Raw genomic sequence first — 27819 nt, 5'->3', positions numbered from 1 at the left:
GCCCCTGAATACATGCTTCTTACACCACCTATAAGTAAATTATGGTACTTTATATTACTAATTCTAAGGCTACATTGTCATGTAAAAAATGGAAGATAATGCATTGAAAACGTTGAATATTGACTATGGTTTCTGAAAAGGTTCCTTTTTTACTATTAAGATTTCTCCTTTGTCACTAATTAGGCATATAGCATTCTGTGAAGTTTTTAGGAAAACTTAGTTGCCTTCTTGAAATCTCTTTTTGACCTAAAGAAATGATTTGAAAATACAGTGTATCTTCAGAGTACCTGCCAGCAGGATAGAGGGGAGGGGACTGAATGTGTTTTAGTGGAACAGTACGGAGTGCCTAGAATGTGTTCAGTTCCACCAGGCGAGGGCTGCATCAGCTCTTAACGTAAGCCAGAGTGCATGTTTGGTGGGATTTATAATCTAGTTGGCGTGACAACAGCAACATACACAATCCAAATACAATACAGGGTAATGCTACTGCCACTAAGGAGTTTGTGGGCTTTTAGGCAAAGGAGCAACATGTTGACAGTGGTATTTAAGAATTAGTTTGGCAAATACAAGATGAAGAAACGAACAGGATCCGCCCAGGAGTACATTGTTCATGCGTACAGTTGGCCCTCCCTGCTTCTCTGACATTTTGCTGGCATGCTTCCTCCCCAGAGCTCAGGCCCTCCTCTTGTGGCATCTGCTTGCTCGCACACACACTCTGCTAGAACCAGGAGCCTGCCTGTCCTGTGTTTGTAACCGCGACCTCCTTGGAGACACGGGTCTCAGCTCTTTCCCTAACATCTCTCGGGGGTTAGGTATCCAGTGCGTATTTGCCCAGTGAGTAATCCCAGCCCAGGGCATGCACACTTCCATCAGACACTGGAGTGGCATGATGGCGCACGCCTGCTGCTTCGAGTATGGTTAATGGACAGCAACGGCAGCAGCTGGGAGCTTATTAGAAGTGCAGGTCCTAACCCCAGACCAACTGAATGAGACTCTCTGTTGTAACAGGATCCCCAGGTGAAATATGCACTTTGAGTCGGAGAAATGGGGGTGCATAGCAGCTCTCTGAATGTGGGAGAGCTCCACATCTCAGGAAGGTTGTCCCTTACCGTTGGGCAGGGACTCAGCTGTTGAATCTCGTATCTGCTCCTTTGGTCTGTGTCAAGCACATTAGGTGCACGACAAGTGCTAGAGTGAATCCACACTCTGGTCACCCTACAGGAATTCCAGCGAGGGGAACTGGAAGGGCTTTCATCCACTGGGCTGCTTCTCTAGCAGCCATCAGAAGAATGAGTTGCAACCACAGAAAATTCAGTTAGAATGGAGATCACAACAAAAAGAGACCTCGGGACGTGGTGTTTCGCCTCTGACTCTATGTGCTTGGCACAGGAAAGGGAAGTTTCCGTGAACACGGCCACAGGGCTTTGCTCATCTGGCTGCACGGGACCCTGATGACACAGGCCACTCCAGTCAAGCATCTGTATGAAGAGCTGGTACGCGCAGGTTTCCCAGAACTAGCTGGTGAGTTTTCGAGATAGAAGCTCCTTCTCCCTTAAAATGGTGGGGGACAGTCCCCCAAAACAATACTGTCCATAAACAGCAGCAGTCTCAGTTTGGGGAGAGCTGTGGCTCATAAATATGCAGCTCCTCTGGTGACTGACTCAGTCAGCACTGACGGATACTGGTTTAGCCTGGCGGTTCTCAGCGTACCCCCTACTGGGCATTTGAAGAAGTGGAGGAGTATTTCTGTTGATGTACAGCAGGGTATGGAGGTGTGTGGGGTGCGAGGTGCTGGGAGAAGGCAGGAATGCTAAACCATCTTAGGAGATTCTAGTATCATTTCCATAACTAAGCACTGTCTTGCTCAAAATGCCATCTTGCCCCTGTTGGGGAAATTTACAAGTTGGTGTATTCAAAAGTGTTATTTCTAGGTTAAAAGAAAAGAGCAGACAGCCTTTTACCTTGGCAACTGAGGTTATTGCTAAAAATCACTTGCCCAAAGACTATATTGTCAGGGAAGATGCTTTCAAAACTTACCAATAATGAGGCGGTGTTAAACTCTCATGTAATAACCATTCAAGCAAAAGGTAGGCACATCTGCCATTACTTTCACCGATGCAGTATTACCTGAAGCTGAGAGCATGAGTGCGTGAATCACACCACTCAGCTAATGTTAAGTTTCAAGCAGTGGTAGGTAAAGGAATCATGCGTGGATGATGTCTCCTCCCGTGACATTATCCTCACAGCACTGGGATTGTTCACTCAACTTTAAATTTATTTGTTTCTAGAAAAGAGTAGCCGTAAGAATTCTCGGGGGAGACTAAGAGGCAGTCCACTGAAGCAGTGCAGGGCATGTGCTCAGGAGCAAGACCCTGTGGGCCTGTATCTGAACTCCAGTGCGAACAGGTTGTGTGATCTTGAACATGTTCTGTAGCCTCACTGTGCCGGTGTTCTCCTTTACTAACTAGAAAAGTTCTAATGTCAAAGGGTTGTTGTGGGATTAAGTGAGTCATAGTGCCTGGCACATAGCAAGTGCTTAATAAATGTTAGCTATTAATAATGAATGTTATCCTTTTTTTTACAGAAAAGATTCGTCAATTCAAAAATGAAACTGATGGGAGGTCCAAGAAATGTGCAGTTTCGTAAATGCCTAAAGAAATTGTATTTAATTGGTTTTCCACTCAGCATTGCCTTTACATTCAGTTCTTTAATGCCATAAAATTCTAGCAGTATTGACTGTCCTTTCAACTATGAAGATGGTGGTGACAGATGAAAAAATGGTATTAGTACTTTCCACCTACTGAAATGAAAGGTCAAAATTTTTTTTGGTTTTTGCTTAAAGAAAATTGTATGTGATTTTTGCATTTCTGACATGATGCAACATATGTGATAGCATAATCTAGGTTTTTGTTCATCATGTTTTTAAAAAAAAATGATGGTAGGAACAGCATCCTGGTATAGGGATTTAGAACAGACAGACATGGTTTTAATCCTGGTTTTACTACTTATTAACTGTGAACCTTTGGGCATACTAAATATCCAAGATCTCAGATCTTCAGTTTCCTTCTCCATAAAATGGGGGAATGTCTCTCTCTGCCACAGTATTGAAGATGAAGGTTAAATGCCTGTGAAATCCCTAATCTCATGCCCACAGTAATGAAATCATCCCCTGTGAGTTATTTCTCTTCAGTGAGAGAAACTAGCTTTGAAAATTTATAGTTACTTTTGGCTTTAAATAACACATATGTGTAATAATAGTGCTTAGAAAAGACCGGAAGTATGTATACCAATGTATTTTTTAAAATCTCTTGGTGGTGTAATTACAGGTGGTTTTTATTTTCTTTGTACTTTTTGGTACTTTCCAATTTTTTTTTTTGACAATAAGCATGCATTATTTTTATAATCTGAGAGAAATAAATATAAAATCAAGTATCAACTCATATCAGTTTACATGCACCTATTCATCATAATTTAAGGCTCTCCATTCTTAAACTCTGACTCTAATTCCATAAGGCACCAGAGATAAAATCATGAGTAATATCAGTCCAATTATCCTGAATTGATAGTTTTACATTTTGGTCTCATCCTGATTGTAAATGGCCCACTTACTTCTATAAATGTTTAAAATAGGGAACATGTTCACAGGAGTCCAAAAAGTTTTTTTAAAAAGGGATTCAGTGGAAAGTCTTGTCCCCATCTGTTCTTCAACATGGCTGGTTTCCAGTGACCATGCTACTTACTCCCCCTTCCAAAATCTGGGTAACCTCTTTATGCAGAAGTAAACAAAGAGGATACATACTCTTATTCTATAAGTGTCTTAACTGTTAAGTTTAAGTTAATTAACTTAGAGTAACACTATTTGGTTCTGCTTTGGACAATATACACTTTCTAGAGCTTAAACACTTTTTAAAAAGATGCTTATGATATTCTCAGTTACAATATTCATAACATTCACTTTAGTTAGTCCACATGGTTATGGCTTGGATACTGAAAACCATTCCTAGTTGTCATCTAGGTTCCTCAGAAAGCAGACCCTGAAACCAAAGTTTATGAGTCGCTGCTTTTTTAGGAGTGGAAATCCAAGGAAGCAACAATGAGGGAAAAGAGGAGTGAGATGGGGAAGGAAGGAGAGCCCAGACCAGGGTGAAATACCAAACTGGCCACCACCTGGTATCAAGCATAACTGCTTATCTGACTTTGAGGGCACTCTCTTCTGAGAGATGGGCTGGACTAGTACCCCTCACGACAGTTTGTACGGGGAGAAAGAAAGAACTGATCTGTTAACACAATGGGGTGTTAATTCTGGGCCACATAGGAGTAGCCTTCAAGTGGAGCCTGTGGTCACTTGTGATCCTCTCAGAGTGCCTGGGGAAGCCCAGAGAAAAGCATGGCCATGGTACAGGGAGCAAAAGATGAGGTGCTACTGGTTTGTGTTTGTTGAAACCCACGAGGAGCTGTTTGCCACAGTGCTAGCCGGGCCAGAACTCAGGACACTGTTACATAAGAACAATCTAACACTCTAAGACACAATACTCAAATTCTTTAATTCTGTAGTTCAGAAAAGCCTGGGTGTGCCCTTTAGAAAATGGGATATTGCCCTATCTCACATTTGTTCTCATGTCCTATTACAATGTGAAGCAATAAGAAAAACTATTTCCTGTAATAACATTAGAGCATAGAGCTAGATCATGTTCAGAGTGAAAGAGGCTTCTAATTCAGTCCATCCACTTCTGTTAAAGATACGAAAATTGAGGCTCTGGACCAATTCTTTAGAATTTATACTTGTTTTTGTGTAACCCAAAGTACTTTGTGAAAGAGGTGGGATAGGTAGATCTCACTGTTTCACAGATGGGATCCTAAGATTCATGAAATTAAATATCCAGCCCAAGATCACCCAGTCAGCCAGCAATAACACCAATGGAACCTAGTCTTGTTTTGCTTGATCATTTTCACCCAGATTCTTCGCACTGGCAGCTAGTGAAAAGTCTTTCCCCAGGCCTAGAAGGTTTGCTGAGTTGCCCAGTGCGATTACCCTCACAGGGTGATGTTTGGATGTTCAGGGAGAAAAACGGTTCAACACTGCAGAGTTTCAAAAAACAAGAAAGACCATCAGAAATAGGACCATTCTAATAGGAAATTTCTTTTTGATGACTCTGTTTCTGTACTAGTAAAAAAAAATCTTTCCTTTTATCATTAAAAATTATTGATAGGTCTCATCATTTCCCATTTTTAATTGTCAGAGTCTTAAGAAAATGAAGACTAATACATTAAAATCACAAAAAAACTGTGATAAAGTATCATTATTAATCTTGGTCTTTAGCTCTTTAATTTTAAAATAAAAATACCTTAGTTTCTATTACTTTTAAAAATAAAATTATTTTTATGTTTACTTTTGAGAGAGAGACAGAATGTGAGTGGGGGAGGGCAGAGAGAGAGAGGGAGACACAGAATCCAAAGCAGGCTCCAGGCTCCGAGCTATCAGCACAGGCCCATGAACATGGAGCTTGAACTCACGAACTGCAAGATCACAACCTAACCCAAGTCAGACGCTTAACCGACTGAGCCACCCATATGCTCCTTAACAATTTTTTAGTAAAGTTCTCAAAGTTTACTTGGTAACACTAGAAATGATTTAGTCTTTGGTAAATAACATAAATAAAACAAGATTTATATACTTTTATGATGTAATCAGTGACAGGCTGAACCTATTAAAAAATCAAGTCATTTTTAAGTTAAAAAATTTTTACTTAATTGTTTAAATTAAAAAAATAACATTAAAATAATCCTACATATAGTTACAAAGGATGGTGTGGCTTTGAAAAACCCTCTTGGAATTCTGAAAAGATGAACAGGATGTATCCATGATGTTCTAAGAAGATGAAATTTTAAAAACTAGAGACTTCTAATCCTTGGTATAACCAGATGAATTAAAAGGTCTCAAAATGTGCATATTCATTTTAGTCAACCACTTTTATGGAATGAATGCTTGTGAGAGACTGGGTGTGAGTTGACCTGGTTCCGAGGGATCTAGAGGCTGAGGTACTACTTTCAGGATGAATCGTCCGGGGATATTTTGCAGCAGCAGCTTGAGGAATGGTTTGCTGAAAAGGTAAAAACCTGCTTTAACAATCCCACAAAATGACACACATTAAATACCACTTCATTATATATAATTTAACCAAACAAACATTTGTTAAGCACCCGATAGATACATGCAATAAGCTGGTGAAGCAGCCATTAAAACGAACAATTAAGGACCAAACAGTGGTCCTTAATCCATAAGTTACACTGATGTGCTCAATACCCTCTGATCAGCTTGTATTCCATAGGATCACAAAGGAGCCATGGGAGTCATTCCTCAAAGAGGACTCAAGTGGAATCTTACAATGTGTACAGAGGCCACCTGTAGAAAGGGACTTTATGGTGTTTGGAAGAAGAGGCAGCCCCAAGCCCTCCTTTTATTCCAAGCAGTGTTCTCCTTCCTGTACCTGTTAACATGTGGAGTTCAATCAGGGAACATGGGGAAAGCTCTGAGGAATCCTGTCTGGTCCTTGTTTCAAATCACAGTAAAGCAGATCTCTCCTATTTCAACCCGGTTCACCTGGGAGCTGACTAAACCTTTATGATCATACAAGAGGAGCTCTTTCCAGAGGCCTGGTGCTCCTTAATGTGGATTACAACTTTCTATACAAAGAAATAACTAGATGCTGAGGACACACATTGAGAGGATACCCACACTATCTCAGAACTCAAGGAAACATCTTGGACCTAAGCACTGACGTAACAGAGTCAGTGCACAACTGACTTCATCTAGGCATAGAATACGTACAGGTACATAATATGTATGTAAGTACACATTACGTGTATACACATGTGTAAAATGTACAAGGATTTTCTATATTATACTGGATACAGCTTCTCAGTAGACTTGTTATCCAGTTCTTGGTCCACATCACTGAACAGTACATGGAGATTTCTAGTAGGGTCTTCTACTTAGAAAAGTCATCTTAAAATCCTCGAAGTAAAATTATATACATTTGATCAAAACATTCATTATGTATTTTAAAAATCCTATGATGCAGCTTTTACTTAAAAAGAAAATGAGTGAAAACTCTTAAAGGTCTTCATGACAGATTCTAAGAGCTCCTCTAGAGAAATTTCCCATCTTAAAGGTATTTTATATAAATGTTTCTTTGTACTTAAGTGGATAGTCATTACAGATGGGGGAGATTCTTCCAACTAGTATGAAAATTTAGTTGCTAACCACCTAATCTGACCCTGTTAAAAGAACGATTTTTCCTTGGGGAGGATGGGAAAAAGGGAATGTAGAAACAGATTCACCTTACCACTGGTTTCATGATCTATAAAAATGGCAGAGAATGAAGTAACACTAGGAACAAGCAATTATCCAGCAGGTGGGGCTAAAGTGTCAGAAATCTGACTAGTTGTTTATTAGTAATAACTGTTTCTAGTAGTTACAGGTCTTGATTGGGGGATAAAAGGAAAAACAGTACAGAGGACTGCCACAGGTCTATTACATAATCCTACTTAGGTAATAATGGAAGCAGTTTATGGCTGTTTCCTTCATGAGCAATTACTGGAGAAGTACTATACATAGTGAATCAGCAAAGGGCAGCTGGGGAGGTAAATATCAGAAACAGGGGTTTTAAGACTATTTCCTTGTTTTGTTTTTTTTTTTTTTTTCTGTAGAATATGAATTCCTGTCAGTACAAAAACAAAAGGCTGCCTAAATTAAAAGTAAGCATATATGTGATTTCTTTACACCTTCTTTACCATACAAATGGACAGTCCCTCTCCCTCTCTATGCACATATGTGCTGAGAAAAACAAATGAGTTTTCTCTTTTCGTTTCTGATAACTGATCCTCATATATTCAAAACTATATTGGGAGGTCGCCGAAGGACTTTCAGAGTCTTTGCAGCCTGTGAAGGCTAAGACCCCTATCCATCCTCCATATCCTTATTTGGACTTAATGCCTCCGCCTCAGTCTTCCACTTCATTACCGTCATTCTCTACCCGAGGCTAAATTTAATGAATCAAGCTTCCCTTGATTTAATAATCTGGCAGCCATCTACTGCCCAGAAAATAAAGGATGTAACATCATTCCGTATATATTTTTGCTAAAACTTGGATACATTAAGTAGACAGTGTTGTCTAACACTGAAAATTTATGTTAGGTGACTTTCTCTTTTAAAATCAATTGTTCCTATTTAAGGATGTGAACTTTTAACTTTCAAAATTTAAATTTTTTGAGACAATTGTCGATTTATATGTATCCCATGTACCTTTCTCTAGTAATTTTTATTAAGTTAAATTTGCTTTTGGTTTTACAGTTTATAAAGTGCCTTTATATATCTCATTCAATTTTCACATTGTCTCAGTTAATCCTGAAACCAGAAAATAACTTTAGGAGCTAAGTACCCTTAACACTCCCATTTTACACAAGAGGAAGTGGAGGCTCAAATATTTTACTTGATTTGTGTATGATCACAAAGGCAGTAGGTAGCAAAAGTGAGGCACTAATTCAGGCTTTTTGTTTATTTTTGTTTAAATTCTAGGCATTTTCCTTTATATTACATGAATCTAGTGCAATCTGAATTTCCACACTACAAATATGCTGACAGTTGTACTGAAAAAGGGAAGAAGACTTAAAAAAAAAAAAAGGAACAAAAATTAAAGACTATAAAAATGCAAGTGTTTCTTATAATCAAATACCTGCTACATGAACAGGAGGTAATGAGTAAGTAAATAGTTTTTGTCTCTTGTTTTAAATTAATGAGAAATCATTTATATATTTCTTTTGGCCACCAACACAGTGGATTATTTTTTGTATTGATAATTTTTACACTGTTGAGAAGAAACAATGTTTCTGAAATTAATTTCCTAAAAGAGGAAAGGCAGATTTAGACCAGGTTTGATGATTCTAAGTACATAAAGACTGTAATAATAAAAGGTAGAACAAGTAACAGTCATCATGAATTCTGATCTTCTCAACACGTAATTTAAGTGTTTATTAGTCTATAAACTCTCAGGAAAAAAGATTTTTTGATTAAGATCATCAAGTATGTGTACTCACCACTGTGACTGGATGATGCTTTTCCACAACAACTGAGCTCATGGGAGGAGAAACTCCCATTATAGCTAAGCTGCTACTAATTCGGTTTTTTGAGGCAAAATCACATCTCCCTGTGATCCGGGCTGTAATTGTTTTTCCAGCTTTCTGTTGTGCAGATGTCACAATTCTGGGCACATACTAAAAAAACAAAGAAACATCCAGGTGGTATAAAATCATCGCAAAATATATAGTACTTTTTGCTTGTATAACTGATGAAGAAAATACAAAGGCACTTAAAAAATAACTATATATTTAACCAACTTTAACATGGAAAAAATAAAACAATGAGACAAAAGGCAAGATACAGAACCACGCACCCGAAAACATCTCTTTATGACTCTGGTGTACCAACCATTTTATAAACTTGTGTAAACTTTAAAAAAACTCTTTATTCTGAAACAATTATAGACTCATAGGAAGTTGCAGAGATAGTAATAGAGAGGTCCTGTGTATTCCTCACCATTTCCTGCAATGATTACATCTTACATAAATATAGTATCATTATGATGTCAAAGCCAGGAAGGTAACATGGGTATAATGCCTTGGTAGAGATCCGTGTCATTTTATTACATGTCTCCATTTCTGTAACTATCACTGCAGTCAAGACACAAAACCATTCTAGCACCACAGCAGTCTCCCTCCTGTGACACTTTTAGAGTCCTATCCATTTCCCTTCCTCAACTGCCCTAACCCTTGTCAACCATTATTCTGTTTTATGAACGCTTTTGATCCTTATGCATAATTAATATTACACATACGCTTTTCATTACACATATGCTTTTGTGTTCTTCCTTTTTTCTGCAGAAAATGGGATGATCATATCAAAAGGTAATGTCAGCTTTTACAGCTTTTGTTACTTACTGCTGATGATACTCCAGAAAGATTATATTTGTAACACGAATAACATATACATGTACTCACTGTTTTTCATTATCAATTAATTATATTAGCTGCTCCTTTAAGTCTGAGGTGAAACCTAGTATTTGATTCAATTTGTGGTTCCTTATTAATGTTTCATATTTGCAATTCATTTTGTCAACTACCCAAATTCTTTAATTACTTGCCAGGAATGGGTATTTCTCTCAAAAATGTTTAATTAATCCTGATGAATATTAAGCTCATCTAATAATTACAGATACTTATCTAATAGTGTAAATATTTTACCCACTTAATGTTATCTCACTTAGCTTTTTCTTTAAAAAAATTTTCTTTTAATGTTTATTTCTGAGACACACACACACACAGTGTGAGCAGGGGAGGGGCAGAGAGAGACAGGGAGACACAGAATCCCAAGCAGGCTCCAGGCTCTGAACTGTCAGCACAGAGCCCGATGCAGGGCTCATACCCACAAACCGTGAGATCATGACCTGAACCAAAGTCGGATGCTTAACCGACTGAACCACCCAGGCGTCCCTCAGTTTTATTTTTCAGTGCACATAAATTTAAAAAATTATAGCTAATTTTGTTGTTAATTTCCATAAGGTAATCAACAAACCTTCTTTAGGCAGCTGAGGTCATTATACTCTTCTAACATTTACTTATTTTGGTTTAACTTATTAAAACACTTGAAATTTCAGTGTGAATTATTAATCTAATTTTCCCTCTAACCATTTTTCCCCAAACCATATTATTAAATAGTGATCTTTCCTCACTGTTATAGTCCATCTGAGGTATTGTTCATTGAGTTCTTCATATTATCTGCATCTAGCTGCAGATGGTCACGGCTGTATATTGAAACAGATGATAGTGGGTTCCATGAGAAATGTCTCTGGGAAAATTAAAATGGTAGAATATTGATGTGTCGGCAGAACTCTAGGAAAATAGCATTCAGTGAGGTTTGGAGAGTCTTTGGAGAGTTTGGAAAGACTTAATTACAGTTGCACAGAAAACCAAGCAAAGGCAAAAACAAAGGAATCCATTCCAGGAACAAAAAATTGTACCAGAAAGGAAATGTAGGCATAGTATACATTTGTAGCTTAGCTATATTTAAATAGTCATCATAAATATTAACTTAATGCAAAGTCTGGAATATCTACATTTAAATACAGAAAAAGGACAGGGTTAGGATGGTATTTAAAAAGGCCAATTCTTTCATCCATAATAATCAGTCAACAGATAATACTGGATAATTGATGCATGTGGAAATAAAGATATGAGCATACTACTTAGGAAATTAAAAGGCAAGTAGGAGAAAGAGCTAATAGAATTTAGGGAGAGGTATTTAGAGGACTGTTTCTCACTATAATACTTGTAGAAACTATTTGGCTAGTTAATGTAAACTTTTACGGGTCTTATGAATTTAAGAAACTAAAACTCAGATACTAAAATATTTATAGGCATGTTTTTGTGGACTAAATTCATGCTTCTGACCTTAAGGAAACCTCATCCTATTTCTTATTAAAATAAGGTATAAAATATATTCTATAAAGTGCTGTATCTTAATATTAAAAACTATTTTAAAATGTAAAATATAAATTTAATTGCTGGTAAGAACATACTTTATGAAAAACTGCAACCTGAAGTACAATTGAGCTGGTAACCTTATTTGTGCCTAGTCACATTTGAAGGGTGTGGAAGGCACTCTTCATGGAAGGCACTCCCATCCATAACAGCTGTTCCCACTCGGAGGGGGAAGGAATGTAAAAGAAACTGGACACGTTTTGACTGGGAGACGTTTGGAATGAGAAAACTACGGTAGTTGGAAGAATGCCCACAGCTGATAACCTTCACCCAACCAGTTGAGAACTGCTTTAAAATATCTTCAGTAACATGAAAACATATACTCCAGTAAGGAAATAAAGACTTTAAAAAGAAACCTCTATGCATTTACTTAAATTAATAATTGTCTTAACTGACTTGCATGTTTACCAAGTCAGCTTTTGGTTTTATTTTTTAGCTCTTTGTTTTCAAATGGTTTGTTCTGTAATCAGATTGCCTTACAAGTGTTGATAGATTCTTGCTTTACTTTACAAAAACTGAAATTGGAAATTACATAAAAAATAATCCACTGAATGTAGCTTATAGAAAAGAGATGGCTTGGGGCGCCTGGGTGGCGCAGTCGGTTAAGCGTCCGACTTCAGCCAGGTCACGATCTCGCGGTCCGTGAGTTCGAGCCCCGCGTCGGGCTCTGGGCTGATGGCTCAGAGCCTGGAGCCTGTTTCCGATTCTGTGTCTCCCTCTCTCTCTGCCCCTCGCCCGTTCATGCTCTGTCTCTCTCTGTCCCAAAAATAAAATAAACGTTGAAAAAAAAAAATTAAAAAAAAAAAAAAAAAAAAAGAAAAGAGATGGCTTAATTACAATCTAGGAACCCAAAGTCAGTTTGGTCCCATGTTAAAAATTAGCAAATTAATACACACGTTTTAGCATAAAATAACACCTAAGATATGTATATATAACTTCTCAAAATTTCCTGCTTTAAATGACTTTTCTTTTTAATTAAAATAATTTTTTTAATGTTTATTTATTTTGAGAGCCAGAGTGAGTGCATGAGTAGGGGAGGGGCAGAGAGAGAGGGAGAGAAAGAATCCCAGGAAGGCCCCACACACTGTCAGCACAGAGCCCAACATGGGGCTTGAACCCACAAACCGTGAGATCATGATCTGAGCTAAAACCAAGAGTCATATGCTTATCCGACTGAGCCACCCAGGCGCCCCAAGTGACTTTAAAATATATATATATTTATTTATTTGGGGGACAGCGCAAGCTGGGGAGGGGCACAGAGGATCCAAAGCGGGCTCTGCACTGACAGTCTGACAGCAGTGAGAACAATGTGGGGCCTGAATTCACAAACCACTAAATCATGATGACCTGAGGCCAAAGTTGGACGCTCAGGTGTCTCCCCCCCACCCACCACACACACCTTTTTTTAACTGACTTTTTGACTCCATGACCAAACTTACTGGTTCCAGTCAGGATGGATCTCATTAAATCTATCTAAGAGCTTAGCTGACTTAAAAAATGCTATAAAAATGGAAATGCTAGCATTTTATGCCCTATCAATAAAAGCAACAAAATCAAAAGGATTAAGAAAGAAAAGGGAAATGACCTATTTTTAAAACTTAATATTTGTATCTTAATATTTGACATGGAGACAATGGTTGGTTAAGAAACAAGGCTCTGTGGCCAAACAGTCAAAGTCTGACTTCTGTCACTGATTGTGTCCACAGGCAACTCACTCACTCTCCAAACCTCAGTTTCCTCATTTATAGAATGAGGAGGGCAGTGCCAAGTGCCTAATGATATCCTTTCACTTTCCATTCAGATGAAGAGGAAAGTTAAGAGAGAACATTTACTAATGAGTTTAAAAATCCAACTAAAACCCCTCAACTATTCCAACGGTGAGTCAGAAAAAGAAAAAAGGGTCACCTATTGTTCAAACTCGTGAACTGCAATATACGTGCTCATATAACTGCCTAATTGTTATTTCTTGAAAAGTGCTTACCGCCAGGAAATTCTGGTATTGTATTTAACATACTGAGGATGTCTGCAGAAAGGAAAGAATTTTACAGATGAAGGTGTTATTTTAGTAGGATGATAATCTTTCTTTTTCCAGCTGTCTGTTTCCCAGTTCTCTGCAGTTTGTTCTCTGTTATACACCTCCTTTTAGCTACTGGAAATACCAAGAAGATTGGGAAAAAGTTTTGAATGTTCATAGGAAGCCTCTGTGATTAAAATGAAAAGAAAGATAACCAGGCCTGGATCATAGGTCTCTCCTTTCCCAGTCCCAACAATGATGGGTTCACATTAGATAAGTTACCCAACTAATATACTTGTTCCTAGTTTTGTTATTATGGTTCTTTTCAAAAACAAGAGGACACATTTGAGGGGAATCTGAATCTGAATATTATAATTACATAAGCAAGGAAGAAAACTAGCAGTATACTTACAGACTGATTTGCTTCTGATTTTCCTCTCCTCCAACCCAAAAGGCTATATTTATGCGAACAAAATTGAATGTGTATCTGTTTATCAAGGAGGATGTAGTTGCAAAGGCTGTCTACACTATATTGTGTTTTCAGGTTGCAAAGACTTCAAAATTATCTCAGGTGACCACACTGTTTCACAATGTAACAAAAAAGGTGGTAAGCATACTCATTCATTCAGTTCTTCCCATATATATCCAGGTTTATATATAAATGCAAATGTACAAATGGTGTAGTCATATTTGAAGGGAATTTTGAAAAATCTAGCTCTGTGGGTTATCTGAATATGCAACATGAATGACAAACCAGAAATTAAATAGACACTCACTGTGTTTACTTAAATGAGATCATCTGTATAGGATCACACTTCAAAATGTGTAATCATGAAAAATAAACACAGCTGAACATAAGTCAGAGTTGAATTTTAGTGTCTTATTTCTAAGTCAAAACTCCCTCACACATTCAAAATTTTCTTAACAGCTATATTTTTTTCACCTCTTTGAATCAAGAGCAGACATAATAGCAGATCTCAACATATTTTTCCCCACAGTCAGTAGCTTCCACAAGGCAGAAATTCAAGTCAGCTGGAATATTCAAGATGACCAATTGTCTGGCTGACTGAATGCCTCCCTTAGCTACAGAGCGCTGTCCAGGGTAATGGCACCTTTGGATGGGGAACTATACAACATAAAACCTATTCTGTGATCTTCTGTCCTCTCAGGAAAACGGTAAGGGCCAGGGAGGAGGAGGACACAAGCAAATCAGAATCCTCTCAGGAACTTTATCATACTAGACATGCCTTTGTGCCTAAGCCAAGCCAGAGTAGGGAAGAAGGACATAGTGTTTTTAAAAAGCCCTATAGAGAAGTAAGTCCAGTTGTATCCCTACTCCCCTCACTATGGAGAATCACTCTTTGAATAACACAGGTTTAATAAGAAGAAGGTGAGGAGTCAGAACCCCGATGTACTTTGTGTTAACTCTTCTATATTAATTAGCTTGATCAAGTCCCCTTCAGGCAAGTTCTCACACAAATATTCCATCCCCATTCAGTAGTTCCACACTGTATGTACTTCTCTTAAAAGTAGCTAAGTGACTCTAGGAGAAATTATTCAAGGAGACTTGAATTAAAAATGAGAACCTAATCCAATCAAGATGGAGTAACTACAAAGTAGTGTTAATGATATATGTGCATCGAGGAAAAGGGAAAGGTATAGCTGAATACAAAATATACAAAAGAGCCAGTAATCTTCTAAGCCCTTGAAAAATACCCAGGAGAGTTCCCTTCAAAATAGATTAAAAAGCCTGTCATCTTCTTTTTCAAATCTATTTTTCCTGAATAGTTCTTGAAAAAACGTGAAATGACAAAGTTATTTTTAATTATCACTACTATAATAGAAGTTTCAGCTATTATTTTCATTATAAATTGTTTAAAAAAACTTTTTTAATGTTTATTTTGAGAGAAAGAGAGAGACAGAATGCGAGTGGAGGAGGGACAGAGAGAGAGGGAGACACAGAATCGGAGGCAGCCTCCAGGCTCTGGGCTGTCAGCACAGAGACCAACGTGGGGTTCAAACTCATGAACTGTGAGATCATGACCTGAGCCGAAGTTGGATGTTCAACTAACTGAGCCACCCAGGGGCCCCTTCATTATAAATTGTTTTAGCCACTTTGTATATTAAATATTTTCTGTGGCTTGGCCTAAATACCATGCAGACTCTTCCTCCATGGGAAAACATGTTCTAAGTTAAAAATATCCAATATACAGTCAGGTTTTCAGCTCTTTTCCCACTCGGGCACCTGCATTAACTGTACTAACCATTTCTTCTGGTCCAGCAGTGGCTGCAGATCCAGCACCCAGAGTTGAGGTAACAGGAAGGTGAGCAGAGGAAGCAGAAGCAGCCCCGACAGAAGTGATGGAAGCAGCAGAGGGAAATGTGGCAGCACAGGCTGCTCCCACGGCGGCTGCTGGTGGGGATGGTGGTGGCACAATCAGTGAGGGCATCGGAGGGGCCAAAGGATCCAAATGAGCAGAATGTTCTTTTCCTTGAACACCAGGACCATACTCTTCTTTTTTATTTGTGAAGTCTGTCCCTATCAATCACAAATTAATTCCATTAAACTTCTTACAAGTTAAGATGACCTTTATGCCCCCAACAATGAAAATACATAGTAGCTAAAACTTAGTTCTAGAGAGATGTAGAAATTTGTCATGTATTGCATACAATGTTTAACTAACACAGTTTATCATTATTAACTGGTTCGTGTCAGCATTAACCACTAAAGACTTCAGACCATTTCCTTCAATATGTGAAAGCTAAAGATTTGCTCTTATGTCAAAGATAAAAATATGTACTCTGCTATGATGTCAGCTGAGTAAAGTATATTGCCAAAACAGCCATCATAATAATGTGACCATATTATTTATGTCCTTCTGCATTATTTCATACAACTGTCCTGATAAATGGCCTCCTATTTAGATCTTCAGAATTGTTTTCTGATAACACTATACCCTTTTATTTCCATTTATTGCTACTATCCAAACAAAATCAATGTATTTTATTTTTTTTAGGTTTATTTATTTATTTGGAGAGAGAGAATCCCAAGCAGGCTCTGCACGGGCACGTGTGGAGCCCCATATGTGGCTCAAACTCACAGACTGTGAGATCATGACCTGAGCCGAAATCAAGAGTCAGTCACTCAACCAGAGCTACCCAGGTACCCTAAAATTCAATGCTTTAAATTAGATTTTTCAGCAAAAAATAATAAATCAATAAGTAACACTAAAATTTTTACTTTTAACATCGTAAACAAAATTGATTCTTCCAAAGAGATTTATATAAATCATGAGTTAAAAATATATTTGTACACTTAACTAATTTTACTGATATTCTACATAATGATTTCTCAAAAATGATGGGGCGCCTGGGTGGCTCGGTCGGTTAAGCGTCCGACTTCGGCTCAGGTCATGATCTCACGGTCCGTGAGTTCGAGCCCTGCGTCGGGCTCTGTGCTGACAGCTCAGAGCCTGGAGCCTGTTTCAGATTCTGTGTCTCCCTCTCTCTCTGCCCCTCCCCTGTTCATGCTCTGTCTCTCTCTGTCTCAAAAATAAATAAACGTTAAAAAAAAAAAAATGAACCTTACCCTTAGATCAAAGGAGTGAGTAACATCAGCTTCCAGAAGCTAGGGCAAAGGGTTTCTTCAAATTTTATATTTTTCTCCCCAGTATTAGAATTTAGTTAACATTTCCAGTAAAGACTGTATGTATGTGGCATCTAACACCAGGGTTGAGGGTTTGGAAATTCATTCACTGAGACAATTGAGAATGTGTGAACACAGGGCATTATAGACGCCCATGTGTTTTTTGTTTGTTTGTTTGTTTGTTTTTTAATGTTTTAGAGAGAGAGAGACAGAGCTTGAGCCGGGGAGGGCAGAGAGAGAAGGAGACAGAATCAGAAGCAGGCTCCAGGCTCTGAGCTGTCACCACAGAGTCAGATGTGGGGCTTGAACCCAGGAACCATGAGATCATGACCTGAGCCAAATCTGTACACTCAACTGACTGAGCCATCAAGGTGCCCCTGCCTTTTTTTTTTTTTTTTTTTTTTTTGAAAGAGAGAGAGAGTCACGAAGGGACAGAGAGAGGGAGAGAGAATCCCAAGGAGGCTCTGCACTGTCAGCACAGAGCCCTACACAGGGCTTGAACCCACAAACCATGAAATCATGACATGAGCCAAATAACTGACTGAGCCACCCAAGTGCCCAATGTGGGGTTCCAACTCACAAACTGTGAGACCATGACCCGAGCTGAAGTCGGATAGCCACTCAGGCGTCTGAGCCACTCAGAATGAGCCACTCAGACTCTAAACCTCTAGACCCCTATGTTTAAACAGTTTTCGATGTCCACTTTCCATCCAGAGACTTCTCTGTGTAAGTCCTTCTCTTAGGCTATCTTCATATAAAACAGAGTAATAGCACCTCATTAACGAAGTTTAATTAGGATTCTAAGGGACATGTCCTTTGAAATCCTCTGAGAGAGACTAACTCAGTGTAAAAGCACCATTTTGTTTTAAAAACAAAACATAGTTTTAACATGTTTTTGACAGTAAGTAATTCAGACTGTGTCTTTTTAGGTGGGTGGAAGACTTCTCATCTGTGGAACCAGTACAAAGGTCAGGTCTCACAATGAGATTCCCTGGAATAGAGGTAGCTGACTAACTTGTTAATGTGGGCTGATTTATGCAGTTCCATTTTGGTCAATCGCTGTAAGTTTAATAATTATTGTCGCTTTAACTGGGGTAAGTTTTTTCATCTGTAAAGGATTTTTTTCCTGTTCCCAAAATTGCTTTAATATTTGGCCGGTATCATTTTAAAGGTCATTTTTGCTGTCATATTTTGCCTTCTTCATAAAACTTCTAATTTCCAACCTTTAAGATATAGGATACTGCACAGCATGAGATGCACTTAGATCATGGACAGCAGAGTCAGGAGACATAAAAAAAAACAGTATTTTGCTATGACAAGATAGGTACGTCAGGAATACTGCATTATTTTCTTTAATGTTTACTTATTTTGAGAGACAGAGGGTGCACATGGGCGGGGTAGGGGCAGAGAGAGTGGGGAAGAGAGAGGATCCCAAGCAGGCTCCATGCTCAGCGTGGAGCTGATGCGGGAATCGATCCCAGGCCCGTGGGATCATGACCTGAGCTGAAATCAAGAGTTGTATACTCAACTGACTGAGCGACCCAGATGCCTCAGGAACAATGCATTATAAACAACAGTTGTTTTAGGGGAAGAAATGGGGCCAAAAGTATTTTTTTCCCTAGTGAGAATTAAAAATTTTTTAAACCTGTTAATAAAATGCCAGAAAATTACACATCACAGAGCAAATCCAGCATGAGGTTATTTCTGCCTTTGGGAGCTCCACCAACACTATTGCTAGTGTATATCTCACTATTCCTGTCAATTTTATCCCCCATTGTGATGATCAACAAAGCACTAGGCCACTCAAAACAGTTGAGATCCCAGAACTTGGCATTAGTTGTGGATAAAAGGAGATTTAAAAGCAACAGGGGCAAAACAAATCATGTTGTGTAATTATCAGAATACATTTTCTCCAAATCCTGTTGTGGATATTTGCCTGTAGGAGACAAAGCTATATTTGAATTTAAAATTTAAGATGGTAAATTTATTAAAGGTGGTAAAACACTGTCCTAGTCAATTCATAACCTGCTTACATAGGTTATGAGAAAGAGGTCTCTTATAATTGAATGTAGGAAGTTCTTTTTTTTTTTCATTTTTTAAAAATGTTTATTATTTTCAGAGACAAAGAGAGACAGAGCATGAGTGCGGGAGGGGCAGAGAGAGGAGACACAGAATCTGAAGTGGGCTCCAGGCTCTGAGCTGTCAGCACAGAGCCTGATGTGGGGCTTGAACTCATAAACCACGAGATCATGACATGCATTGAAGTTGGACGCTTCACCGACTGAGCCACTCAGGTGCCCCTGAATGTAGGAAGTTCTATTGATAAAATTTGTCACTTGTGAAACCTAGGATCTGTTATAAGTAGGTAATTAAATTCTTCAATTTAATACATAGAACTTACTAATAATGACAACTGGTGGTGGTGGTGAGTTTGTTTTTAGTGTTGACACTGAATTGAAAGACCATACTGGAAAAATCAAGAATTCCTTTGGATATTAGCAAGATAAACTAGTCAGCCTTGAGATTCTAGAATTCTAAGTTTTGAATCTGCATGTGGGCCACACACACCAGGACTGCTTCAGAAAAAAGTTATCTGCCTTAACTTCCTAGCATCCACAACATGAACAATTTGAATAATAAATGTTTGATAATGCCTTAAAAGGTTATGGTTATGACAGCCATAGAAAAGTTATTCAATGGACTGGAATATTAATGGTGTTACAAAATGAAACTGTCTCATAAAGTGTGAGTCTCAAATAGGATTTAATGTGAGGAAATACTGCAAAAAATGTTCATGTACTTACATAAAACAGGCTGACTTCAGACTGCAATAATTATGCCATTACTTATCATCTTACATGTCAAAGTATTTTTTGTCTTTTAAAGAGCTTTCAATTATATTTCACTGCATTTCCTCAAGAATCCTTTGTGAACAGGTAGGGAAGATTTATATTATCTTCTTTGTTCAGAGAAGAAAACTAAAACCCAATAAGGAAAATAGGCCTCAGTGCAAATTGGTGACAAAGGATTCGTGTGATTTGCTTTTCTAAGCCATGCTGAAAAACAATGACACAATCCACACAGATTCCAGCCAACACATGGACTTTTCTTAAAATAAAATTATTTTACTTGACTTCTGTAGATAGGCCTATATTTATATTTCAGTTTCAGTTGAGGCATCTCTTAAATTGAAGACAAGCAATTTAAAAAAAAATTTTTTTAATGTTTATTTTTGAGAGACAGAGAGAGAGAGACAGATAGAGACAGCATGAGCATGAGCAGGGAAGGGGCAGAGACAGAGACACAGAATCCAAAGCAGGCTCCAGGCTCTGAGCAGTCAGCGCAAAGTCCGATGGGGGCTCGAACTCACAAGCCATGAGATCGTGACCTGAACTGAAGTCAGACACTCAACCTCCTAAGCCACTCAGGCACCCCAAAGACAAGCAATATTTAAAATGGGACACCATGACTAGATAAATATTTCATCAACAAAATAGTCCAAAGAATTTGGCTATTTGATCAACAAATACAAATTTTGTACTTAAAGGTACTGCAATTATTAGTTAAAAGAGCCTTAAACTAATGTTACATTCATTACATTTGAATGTTATACATTCAAAACATCATTTTAACATTGACCCTAAACACTTAAGAGTTGACTGTTTACTTGATCATATCTAAGATACCATAAGTAGCCAAGACTAAGTGATTTTTATGGCAGATTATGATACCATGAAGTTAAAACTACCCATACCTGGGGGCACCTGGGTGGCTCAGTCGGTTAAGTGTCCGACTCTTGATTTCGGCTCAGGTCATAATGTCAAAGTTCATGAGTTCGAGCCCCACATGGGGCTCCACGCTGACCATGCAGAGCCTGCTTGGGATTCTCTCTCTCTCTGCCCCTACCCCACTCATGCTCACTCTCTCTCTCTCTCTCTCTCTCTCTCAAAATAAATAAACTTTAAAAAATTTATTTAAAAAATCTAAAAAAATAAAAACAATTAAAAAAAATACCAGTACCTGGTCAAGGCCTATTCTTTGCAGAAAATTAGTATTACAGACCACACCAATCACTGAAATATCCTCAAATCCTTTTCAAAGTAGACAGAGAACCTTAAATACTAACCTGTATCGCCTTTGTTTTGAAATATAGTCATAGCTTCGAGATTTAATGCACACACCCCCCTCATGAAAGCTTTCTTCATGGAATCTTCAAAATGCTCTTTTTCATGCTGCATTCTTTGGATCTCAGCTTTTGCATTTTCCAAAGCTCCAGATAACTAATTAAGGGGAATTTTTAAAAAGAAGAAAAAGATTTGAGATACAAGGAAGGATATTATTTACTGTTCAAAAAACAGCCTTATACTGTGAAGTGTTTTTTTTTTGTTTGTTTGTTTTTTAACAAAAGAGTAAGCTATGTTTATTTAAAGTCACAAGCAATTGACGGACTCCGTATGACTCAGACTACAAGGAAACCATTCTACGTCATTCCATTCTGAGTCGTAGGGGGGCCCAGACTGGCAGGAGTGCTGCTTGGGGGCCCGCTGACAGGTTTAAAGGTTTCTCACTGACGGCAATCTGTGACTGTGTGAGATTGGCCAGGCAGGTCACCATTAGCAGGTCACTGATGTTGCTGTTGAGCATGGTCTCAAAGTTATCAGGAACTATCTTGGGTACTTGGTTAACCAGATTCATTAAGAAGCGGCCCACAGTATCGTCAGCTGACAGCTTTCCACACAGCACGTCCTCTGCATACCACAACACTGTGCTCAGGGCATCCTAGATGCCAGCCGATGCCCCTCCTACTTGCTGCAAGTTGCTTGAGAGTCTGATCACTGGGTTGGGGCTAAAACAGGTCTTCGTGATCTGGTCAACTGTGATGTGTTCAGTGTCAGAATATGCATAGTTCACTGTCAGAGGTGTGGACATCCCCCCAGGGACACCCATTAAAGTGCCGACATAGGTAGCCATTCCTGAGGTGAATGGGGTTGGGGGCTTCTGGGCTGTAGTATTCCTGAATCGGCACAGAATTCTCTATGAAGTCACGGCCTGTGGCGTACCAGCCCAGGAAGAGCTCATCTGGAGAGACTTTCTTGGTAATTCACACATGTGCTTAGTGAATGCCATGTCAACAGCCACCTCATCTTCTGACTCACTGTGCAGCACTAAAAGGCAGTTTGTGACTTCCACTGAATGCTAGTCAACAGGTCCCAGCAGGGTCCCAATGACTTGGGCATCACCTTCACTGAGTGTCTTGTGGCTGTCCGCAACAGAGGCCAAATGACCAGGTGGAGCCCGACCGCACGGCTGCTGGGGCGGGGGCCTGAGAGGGCAGGACCAGGCAGTGACCACACTGGGTCTGTGCTGGGGTTGTGGCCCAGAGCCTCTGGTCCTAGCCAATGCAGCTGCCAGGTATGAGGAGGAGGCTGGAGCTGGTGTTGGAGCCAGAAGCGGCGCTGAGGCTGTGGGGCTGGGGCGGGGGTGGGGGCGGGGGCTGGGGCTGGCGCTGCCGGTGTGGCCATCTTGTTGAGCTGTGAAGTCACTTTTGTGTCAAACACTAAAAACACTTTACCGCACACCTCTTCCGCTATGCATCTCAATTTATTTTAAAAGGTGCATCTTACCTCATTCCTAACTGTAAGATGGAGGTTCAAACAAGGAAAATTTCATACCAGTCCCACCAAAGGGTGCTGACGTGTTTTACTTATAAAGATATGTCATTTCTTACCATAAAACATTCATGCAGAATAATACCCAAAATACATGAAGAGACACAAGCTCTCACCTCTTCAGAAAAAAATACCTGAATGCAATATTAACAGAATTTCCACCCTTCCTTCCTTCCTTTCTCTAAATGTCATTTAAAGAACTTAAAGTGCAAAGTGACATTAGGTAAAACACTCTTTCCCATCGACCAAATCTGAAGGGACTGCATTTTTTTTTTGTATGTCATTTTGAATTGCAGAAAATTATTGGTACAATGACACTTATTTTTAACGTTAAGAACTTAGTACTATGATGACGAAAAAAGGTTTTTCTGTGACTATGTGATTTCAAGAGGCCTACTGCATTCTTCACTATGGATTAACTTCATTTTGGGTCTCAAATATTTTCCCTTGGAAACGATGTTTATTTTATAAATAAAAGTCAATGGGAAAATAACTTCAGTTTATATACAACGGCTTTGTATCAACCTTACAGGAACACAATTTGCTTAAATTAGCACAAGGATAAACATTTTTGTTTTGAGTCTTTATTTTCAGCTCAAAAAGGCCAAATGAAGAAGCCTAAGAAAGTATGCGTTCTTAGAAATGTAAGGGTCTATGAGTGATTTATGTTTCCAAGGGAAATGTACATACATGAGATCAAACACGAGTTCCTAGATCAGAGTAAATAAATCTGTAGGTCTGACTTAATAGTGTTGTTCTTTCCCAGGAGTGTCATTTGAGCCTACGTGACACTACATGGAACTGGAGAAACGGGTCACTCTGCCTAACTATAAACTAACAGTGAGTGATGCTATCCATCTTTTTTATTTTTACTGAAAGAAAGTGAAGGTATAAACAAAAAAGTTTACCGCAGCAACTCTGGTTTCATAATCGTTGGAAATCTGGACACAAACTTCTTCTGCTCTTGCTTGACAGGCTCGTTCCACCACATCTTTCCATTGCTTCTGTACTATGGATCGCCAGCCTTTCCAGACTTTCTTCAGTAAAGTTCTCTGGAAGTACTGGTCAGCTAGTTTGCCTTCATAGACCTAAATGAAAGTAATATACAACCTCAAAAACACGGTAGGCTGGTAAATATATAGGCGATGATATTAAAAAACATAATGTAACACAGTGGTAAGCAGTGTACATGTTATCATTTAATCCTGTGGAATCATATTTTTCTCATCTGCAGGCAGGAGAACAGGCTGAGAGAGGTTAAGGAACCGGCCCATGTCACATAGCTTTCATAGAAAGGGAAAAACCAGCCTCGCCTCATTTCAGAACCTAACCTCCAACCCTTGTATCAATGCTTTATGCAACTAATCAACTTAGGAGGAAAAAAATAAATAAATAAAGCGCAAATGAAAGAAAAGGAATAATCTGCCATTATCAGAGTTATGAATCTGCAGGACCACTTAGCGGAAAGTAGGCCTAAGAGAAGAACAGAGAGTGGCTGCAAGACAGAAAGGGTGGTGGCTGTGATTTCAGGTGCCACTGCTCTCTCTTCAGCCTGGTGGCCACCACCAGAAGCAAGACTAATTTAATTTACACCCTTTGCCATCATACACAGGGCCAAGCAGATCTAAATAGAAACATATACCATTCTTCCTGCATCAACTAATTTAAATTCTTTTGAAGAAATAGTTCCAATTTTCAATTTTCTTAAATTGAAAAAGCTACTCAAAAACTGATGGCAGAAAATAAATGGAAACAAATGAAAATGAAAATACAACAATCCAAACACTTTGGGATGCAGCAAAGGCAGTCCTGAGAGGAAAATACATGACAATCCAGGCCTATCTCAAGAAACAAGAAAAATCCCAAATACAAAATCTAACAGCACACCTAAAGGAAACAGAAGCAGAGCAGCAAAGACACCCCAGACCCAGCAGAAGAAGAGAAATAATAAAGATCAGAGCAGAAATAAACAATATAGAATCTAAAAAAACCATAGAGCAGATCAACGGAACCAAGAGTTGGTTTTTTGAAAAAATAAACAAAATTGATAAACCTCTACCCAGGCTTCTCAAAAGAAAAGGAAGAGACCCAAATAGATAAAATCATGAATGAAAATGGAATTATTACAACCAATCCCTCAGAAATACAAGCAATTATCAGGGAATACTATGAAAAATTATATGCCAACAAACTGGACAACCTGGAAGAAATGGACAAATTCCTAAACACCCACACTCTTCCAAAACTCAATCAGGAGGAAACAGAAAGCTTGAACAGACCCATAACCAGTGAAGAAATTGAATCAGTTATCAAAAATCTCCCAACAAATAAGAGTCCAGGACCAGATGGCTTCCCTGGGGAATTCTACCAGACATTTAAAGCAGAGATGATACCTATCCTTCTCAAGCTATCCCAAAAAATAGAAAAGGAAGGAAAACTTCCAGACTCATTCCATGAAGCCAGTATTACTTTGATTCCCAAAACAGACAGAGACCCAGTAAAAAAAGAGAACTACAGGCCAATATCCCTGATGAATATGGATGCAAAAATTCTCAAAAAGATACTAGCAAATCGAATTCAACAGCTTATAAAAAGAATTATTCACCATGATCAAGTGGGATTCATTCCTGGGATGCAGGGCTGGTTCAACATTTGCAAATCAATCAACGTGATACATCACATTAACAAAAAAAAAAGAGAAAAACCATATGATCCTGTCAATCGATGCAGAAAAAGCATTTGACAAAATTCAGCATCCTTTCTTAATAAAAACCCTCGAGAAAGGCGGGATAGAAGGAACATACTTAAAGATCATAAAAGCCATTTATGAAAAGCCCACAGCTAACATCATCCTCAATGGGAAAAAACTGAGAGCTTTCCGCCTGAGATCAGGAACATGACAAGGATGTCCACTCTCACCGCTGTTGTTTAACATAGTGTTGGAAGTGCTAGCATGAGCAATCAGACAAAAAAAGGAAATCAAAGGCATCAAAATTGGCAAAGATGAAGTCAAGCTTTCGCTTTTTGCAGATGACATGATCTTATACATGGAAAATCCGATAGACTCCACCAAAAGTCTGCTAGAACTGATACATGACTTCAGCAAAGTTGCAGGATATAAAATCAATGTACAGAAATCAGTTGCATTCTTATACACTAACAATGAAGCAACACAAAGACAAATAAAGAAACTGATCCCATTCACAATTGCACCAAGAAGCATAAAATACCTAGGAATAAATCTAACCAAAGATGTAAAGGATCTGTATGCTGAAAACTACAGAAAGCTTATGAAGGAAATTGAAGAAGATATAAAGAAATGGAAAAACATTCCATGCTCATGGGTTGGAAAAATAAATATTGTTAAAATGTCAATACTACCCAAAGCTATCTACACATTCAATGCAATCCCAATCAAAATTGCACCAGCATTCTTCTCGAAACTAGAACAAGCAATCCTAAAATTCATATGGAACCACAAAAGACCCCGAATAGCCAAAGTAATTTTGAAGAAGAAGACCAAAGCAGGAGGCATCACAATCCCAGACTTTAGCCTCTACTACAAAGCTGTCATCATCAAGACAGCATGGTATTGGCACAAAAACAGACACATAGACCAATGGAATAGAATAGAAACCCCAGAACTAGACCCACAAAAGTATGGCCAACTAATCTTTGACAAAGCAGGAAAGAACATCCAATGGAAAAAAGACAGTCTCTTTAACAAATGGTGCTGGGAGAACTGGACAGCAACATGCAGAAGGATGAAACTAGACCACTTTCATACACCATTCACAAAAATAAACTCAAAATGGATAAGGGACCTGAATGTGAGACAGGAAACCATCAAAACCCTAGAGGAGAAAGCAGGAAAAGACCTCTCTGACCTCAGCCGTAGCAATTTCTTACTTGACACATCCCCAAAGGTAAGGGAATTAAAAGCAAAAATGAACTACTGGGACCTCATGAAGATAAAAAGCTTCTGCACAGCAAAGGAAACAACCAACAAAACTAAAAGGCAACCAACGGAATGGGAAAAGATATTTGCAAATGACATATCGGACAAAGGGCTAGTATCCAAAATCTATAAAGAGCTCACCAAACTCCACACCCGAAAAACAAATAACCCAGTGAAGAAATGGGCAGAAAACATGAATAGACACTTCTCTCAAGAAGACATCTAGATGGCCAACAGGCACATGAAAAGATGCTCAACCTCGCTCCTCATAAGGGAAATACAAATCAAAACCACACTCAGATATCACCTCACGCCAGTCAGAGTGGCCAAAATGAACAAATCAGGAGACTCTAGATGCTGGCGAGGATGTGGAGAAATGGGAACCCTCTTGCACTGTTGGTGAGAATGCAAACTGGTGCAGACGCTCTGGAAAACAGTGTGGAGGTTCCTCAAAAATTAAAAATAGACCTACCCTATGACCCAGCAATAGCACTGCTAGGAATTTATCCAAGGGATACAGGAGTACTGATGCATAGGGGCACTTGTACCCCAATGTTTATAGCAGCACTCTCAACAATAGCCAAATTATGGAAAGAGCCTAAATGTCCATCAACTGATGAATGGATAAAGAAATTGTGTTTTATATACACAATGGAGTACTACATGGCAATGAGAAAGAATGAAATATGGCCCTTTGTAGCAACGTGGATGGAACTGGAGAGTGTGATGCTAAGTGAAATAAGCCATACAGAGAAAGACAGATACCATATGTTTTCACTCTTATGTGGATCCTGAGAAACTTAACAGAAACCCATGGAGGAGGGGAAGGAAAAAAAAAAAAGAAAAAAAAGAGGTTAGAGTGGGAGAGAGCCAAAGCATAAGAGACTGTTAAAAACTGAGAACAAACTGAGGTTTGATGGGGGGTGGGAGGGAGGGG

General features: G+C 38.8%; 2 protein-coding genes, 1 long non-coding RNA gene and 1 pseudogene across 6 annotated transcripts in view; 2 read left to right on the top strand and 2 right to left on the bottom strand.

The window, feature by feature from the left end:
• ANKDD1B (ankyrin repeat and death domain containing 1B) overlaps window positions 1-3779 on the top strand; it is a 73587-nt gene extending 69808 nt beyond the window's left edge. Inside the window, exons 14-15 of the mRNA XM_040450560.1 lie at window positions 1390-1521; window positions 2585-3779. Of these exons, the coding sequence (XP_040306494.1) occupies window positions 1390-1521; window positions 2585-2646 (194 nt within the window). The 3' untranslated portion in view covers window positions 2647-3779. The remainder of the gene's footprint in view (window positions 1-1389; window positions 1522-2584) is intronic.
• Window positions 3780-5724: 1945 nt separating this feature from the next.
• The window catches only part of POC5 (POC5 centriolar protein), a 42092-nt gene continuing 19997 nt past the window's right edge, over window positions 5725-27819 (bottom strand). For all 4 annotated transcript variants that reach the window (XM_040450476.1, XM_040450468.1, XM_040450481.1 and 1 more), the window contains 5 exons: window positions 23833-24012; window positions 21382-21535; window positions 15874-16148; window positions 9097-9273; window positions 5725-6101 (listed from right to left, as the gene is read on the bottom strand). In XM_040450476.1, coding sequence (XP_040306410.1) covers window positions 5958-6101; window positions 9097-9273; window positions 15874-16148; window positions 21382-21535; window positions 23833-24012 — 930 coding nt within the window. In that variant the 3' untranslated portion in view covers window positions 5725-5957. The remainder of the gene's footprint in view (window positions 6102-9096; window positions 9274-15873; window positions 16149-21381; window positions 21536-23832; window positions 24013-27819) is intronic.
• Window positions 7702-11831, top strand: LOC121014371 (uncharacterized). The gene is made up of 3 exons (XR_005783182.1): window positions 7702-7758; window positions 8579-8760; window positions 11691-11831. It is a non-coding gene; the product is annotated as an uncharacterized LOC121014371 (long non-coding RNA).
• Window positions 21657-23826, bottom strand: LOC121014362 (eukaryotic translation initiation factor 3 subunit F-like; annotated as a pseudogene).

This window comes from Herpailurus yagouaroundi, unplaced genomic scaffold (assembly GCF_014898765.1).
Source record: "Herpailurus yagouaroundi ecotype Mexico unplaced genomic scaffold, PumYag 29, whole genome shotgun sequence".
Lineage (NCBI taxonomy): Eukaryota > Metazoa > Chordata > Mammalia > Carnivora > Felidae > Herpailurus > Herpailurus yagouaroundi.
This window is presented reverse-complemented; position numbering and strand designations above follow the sequence as displayed.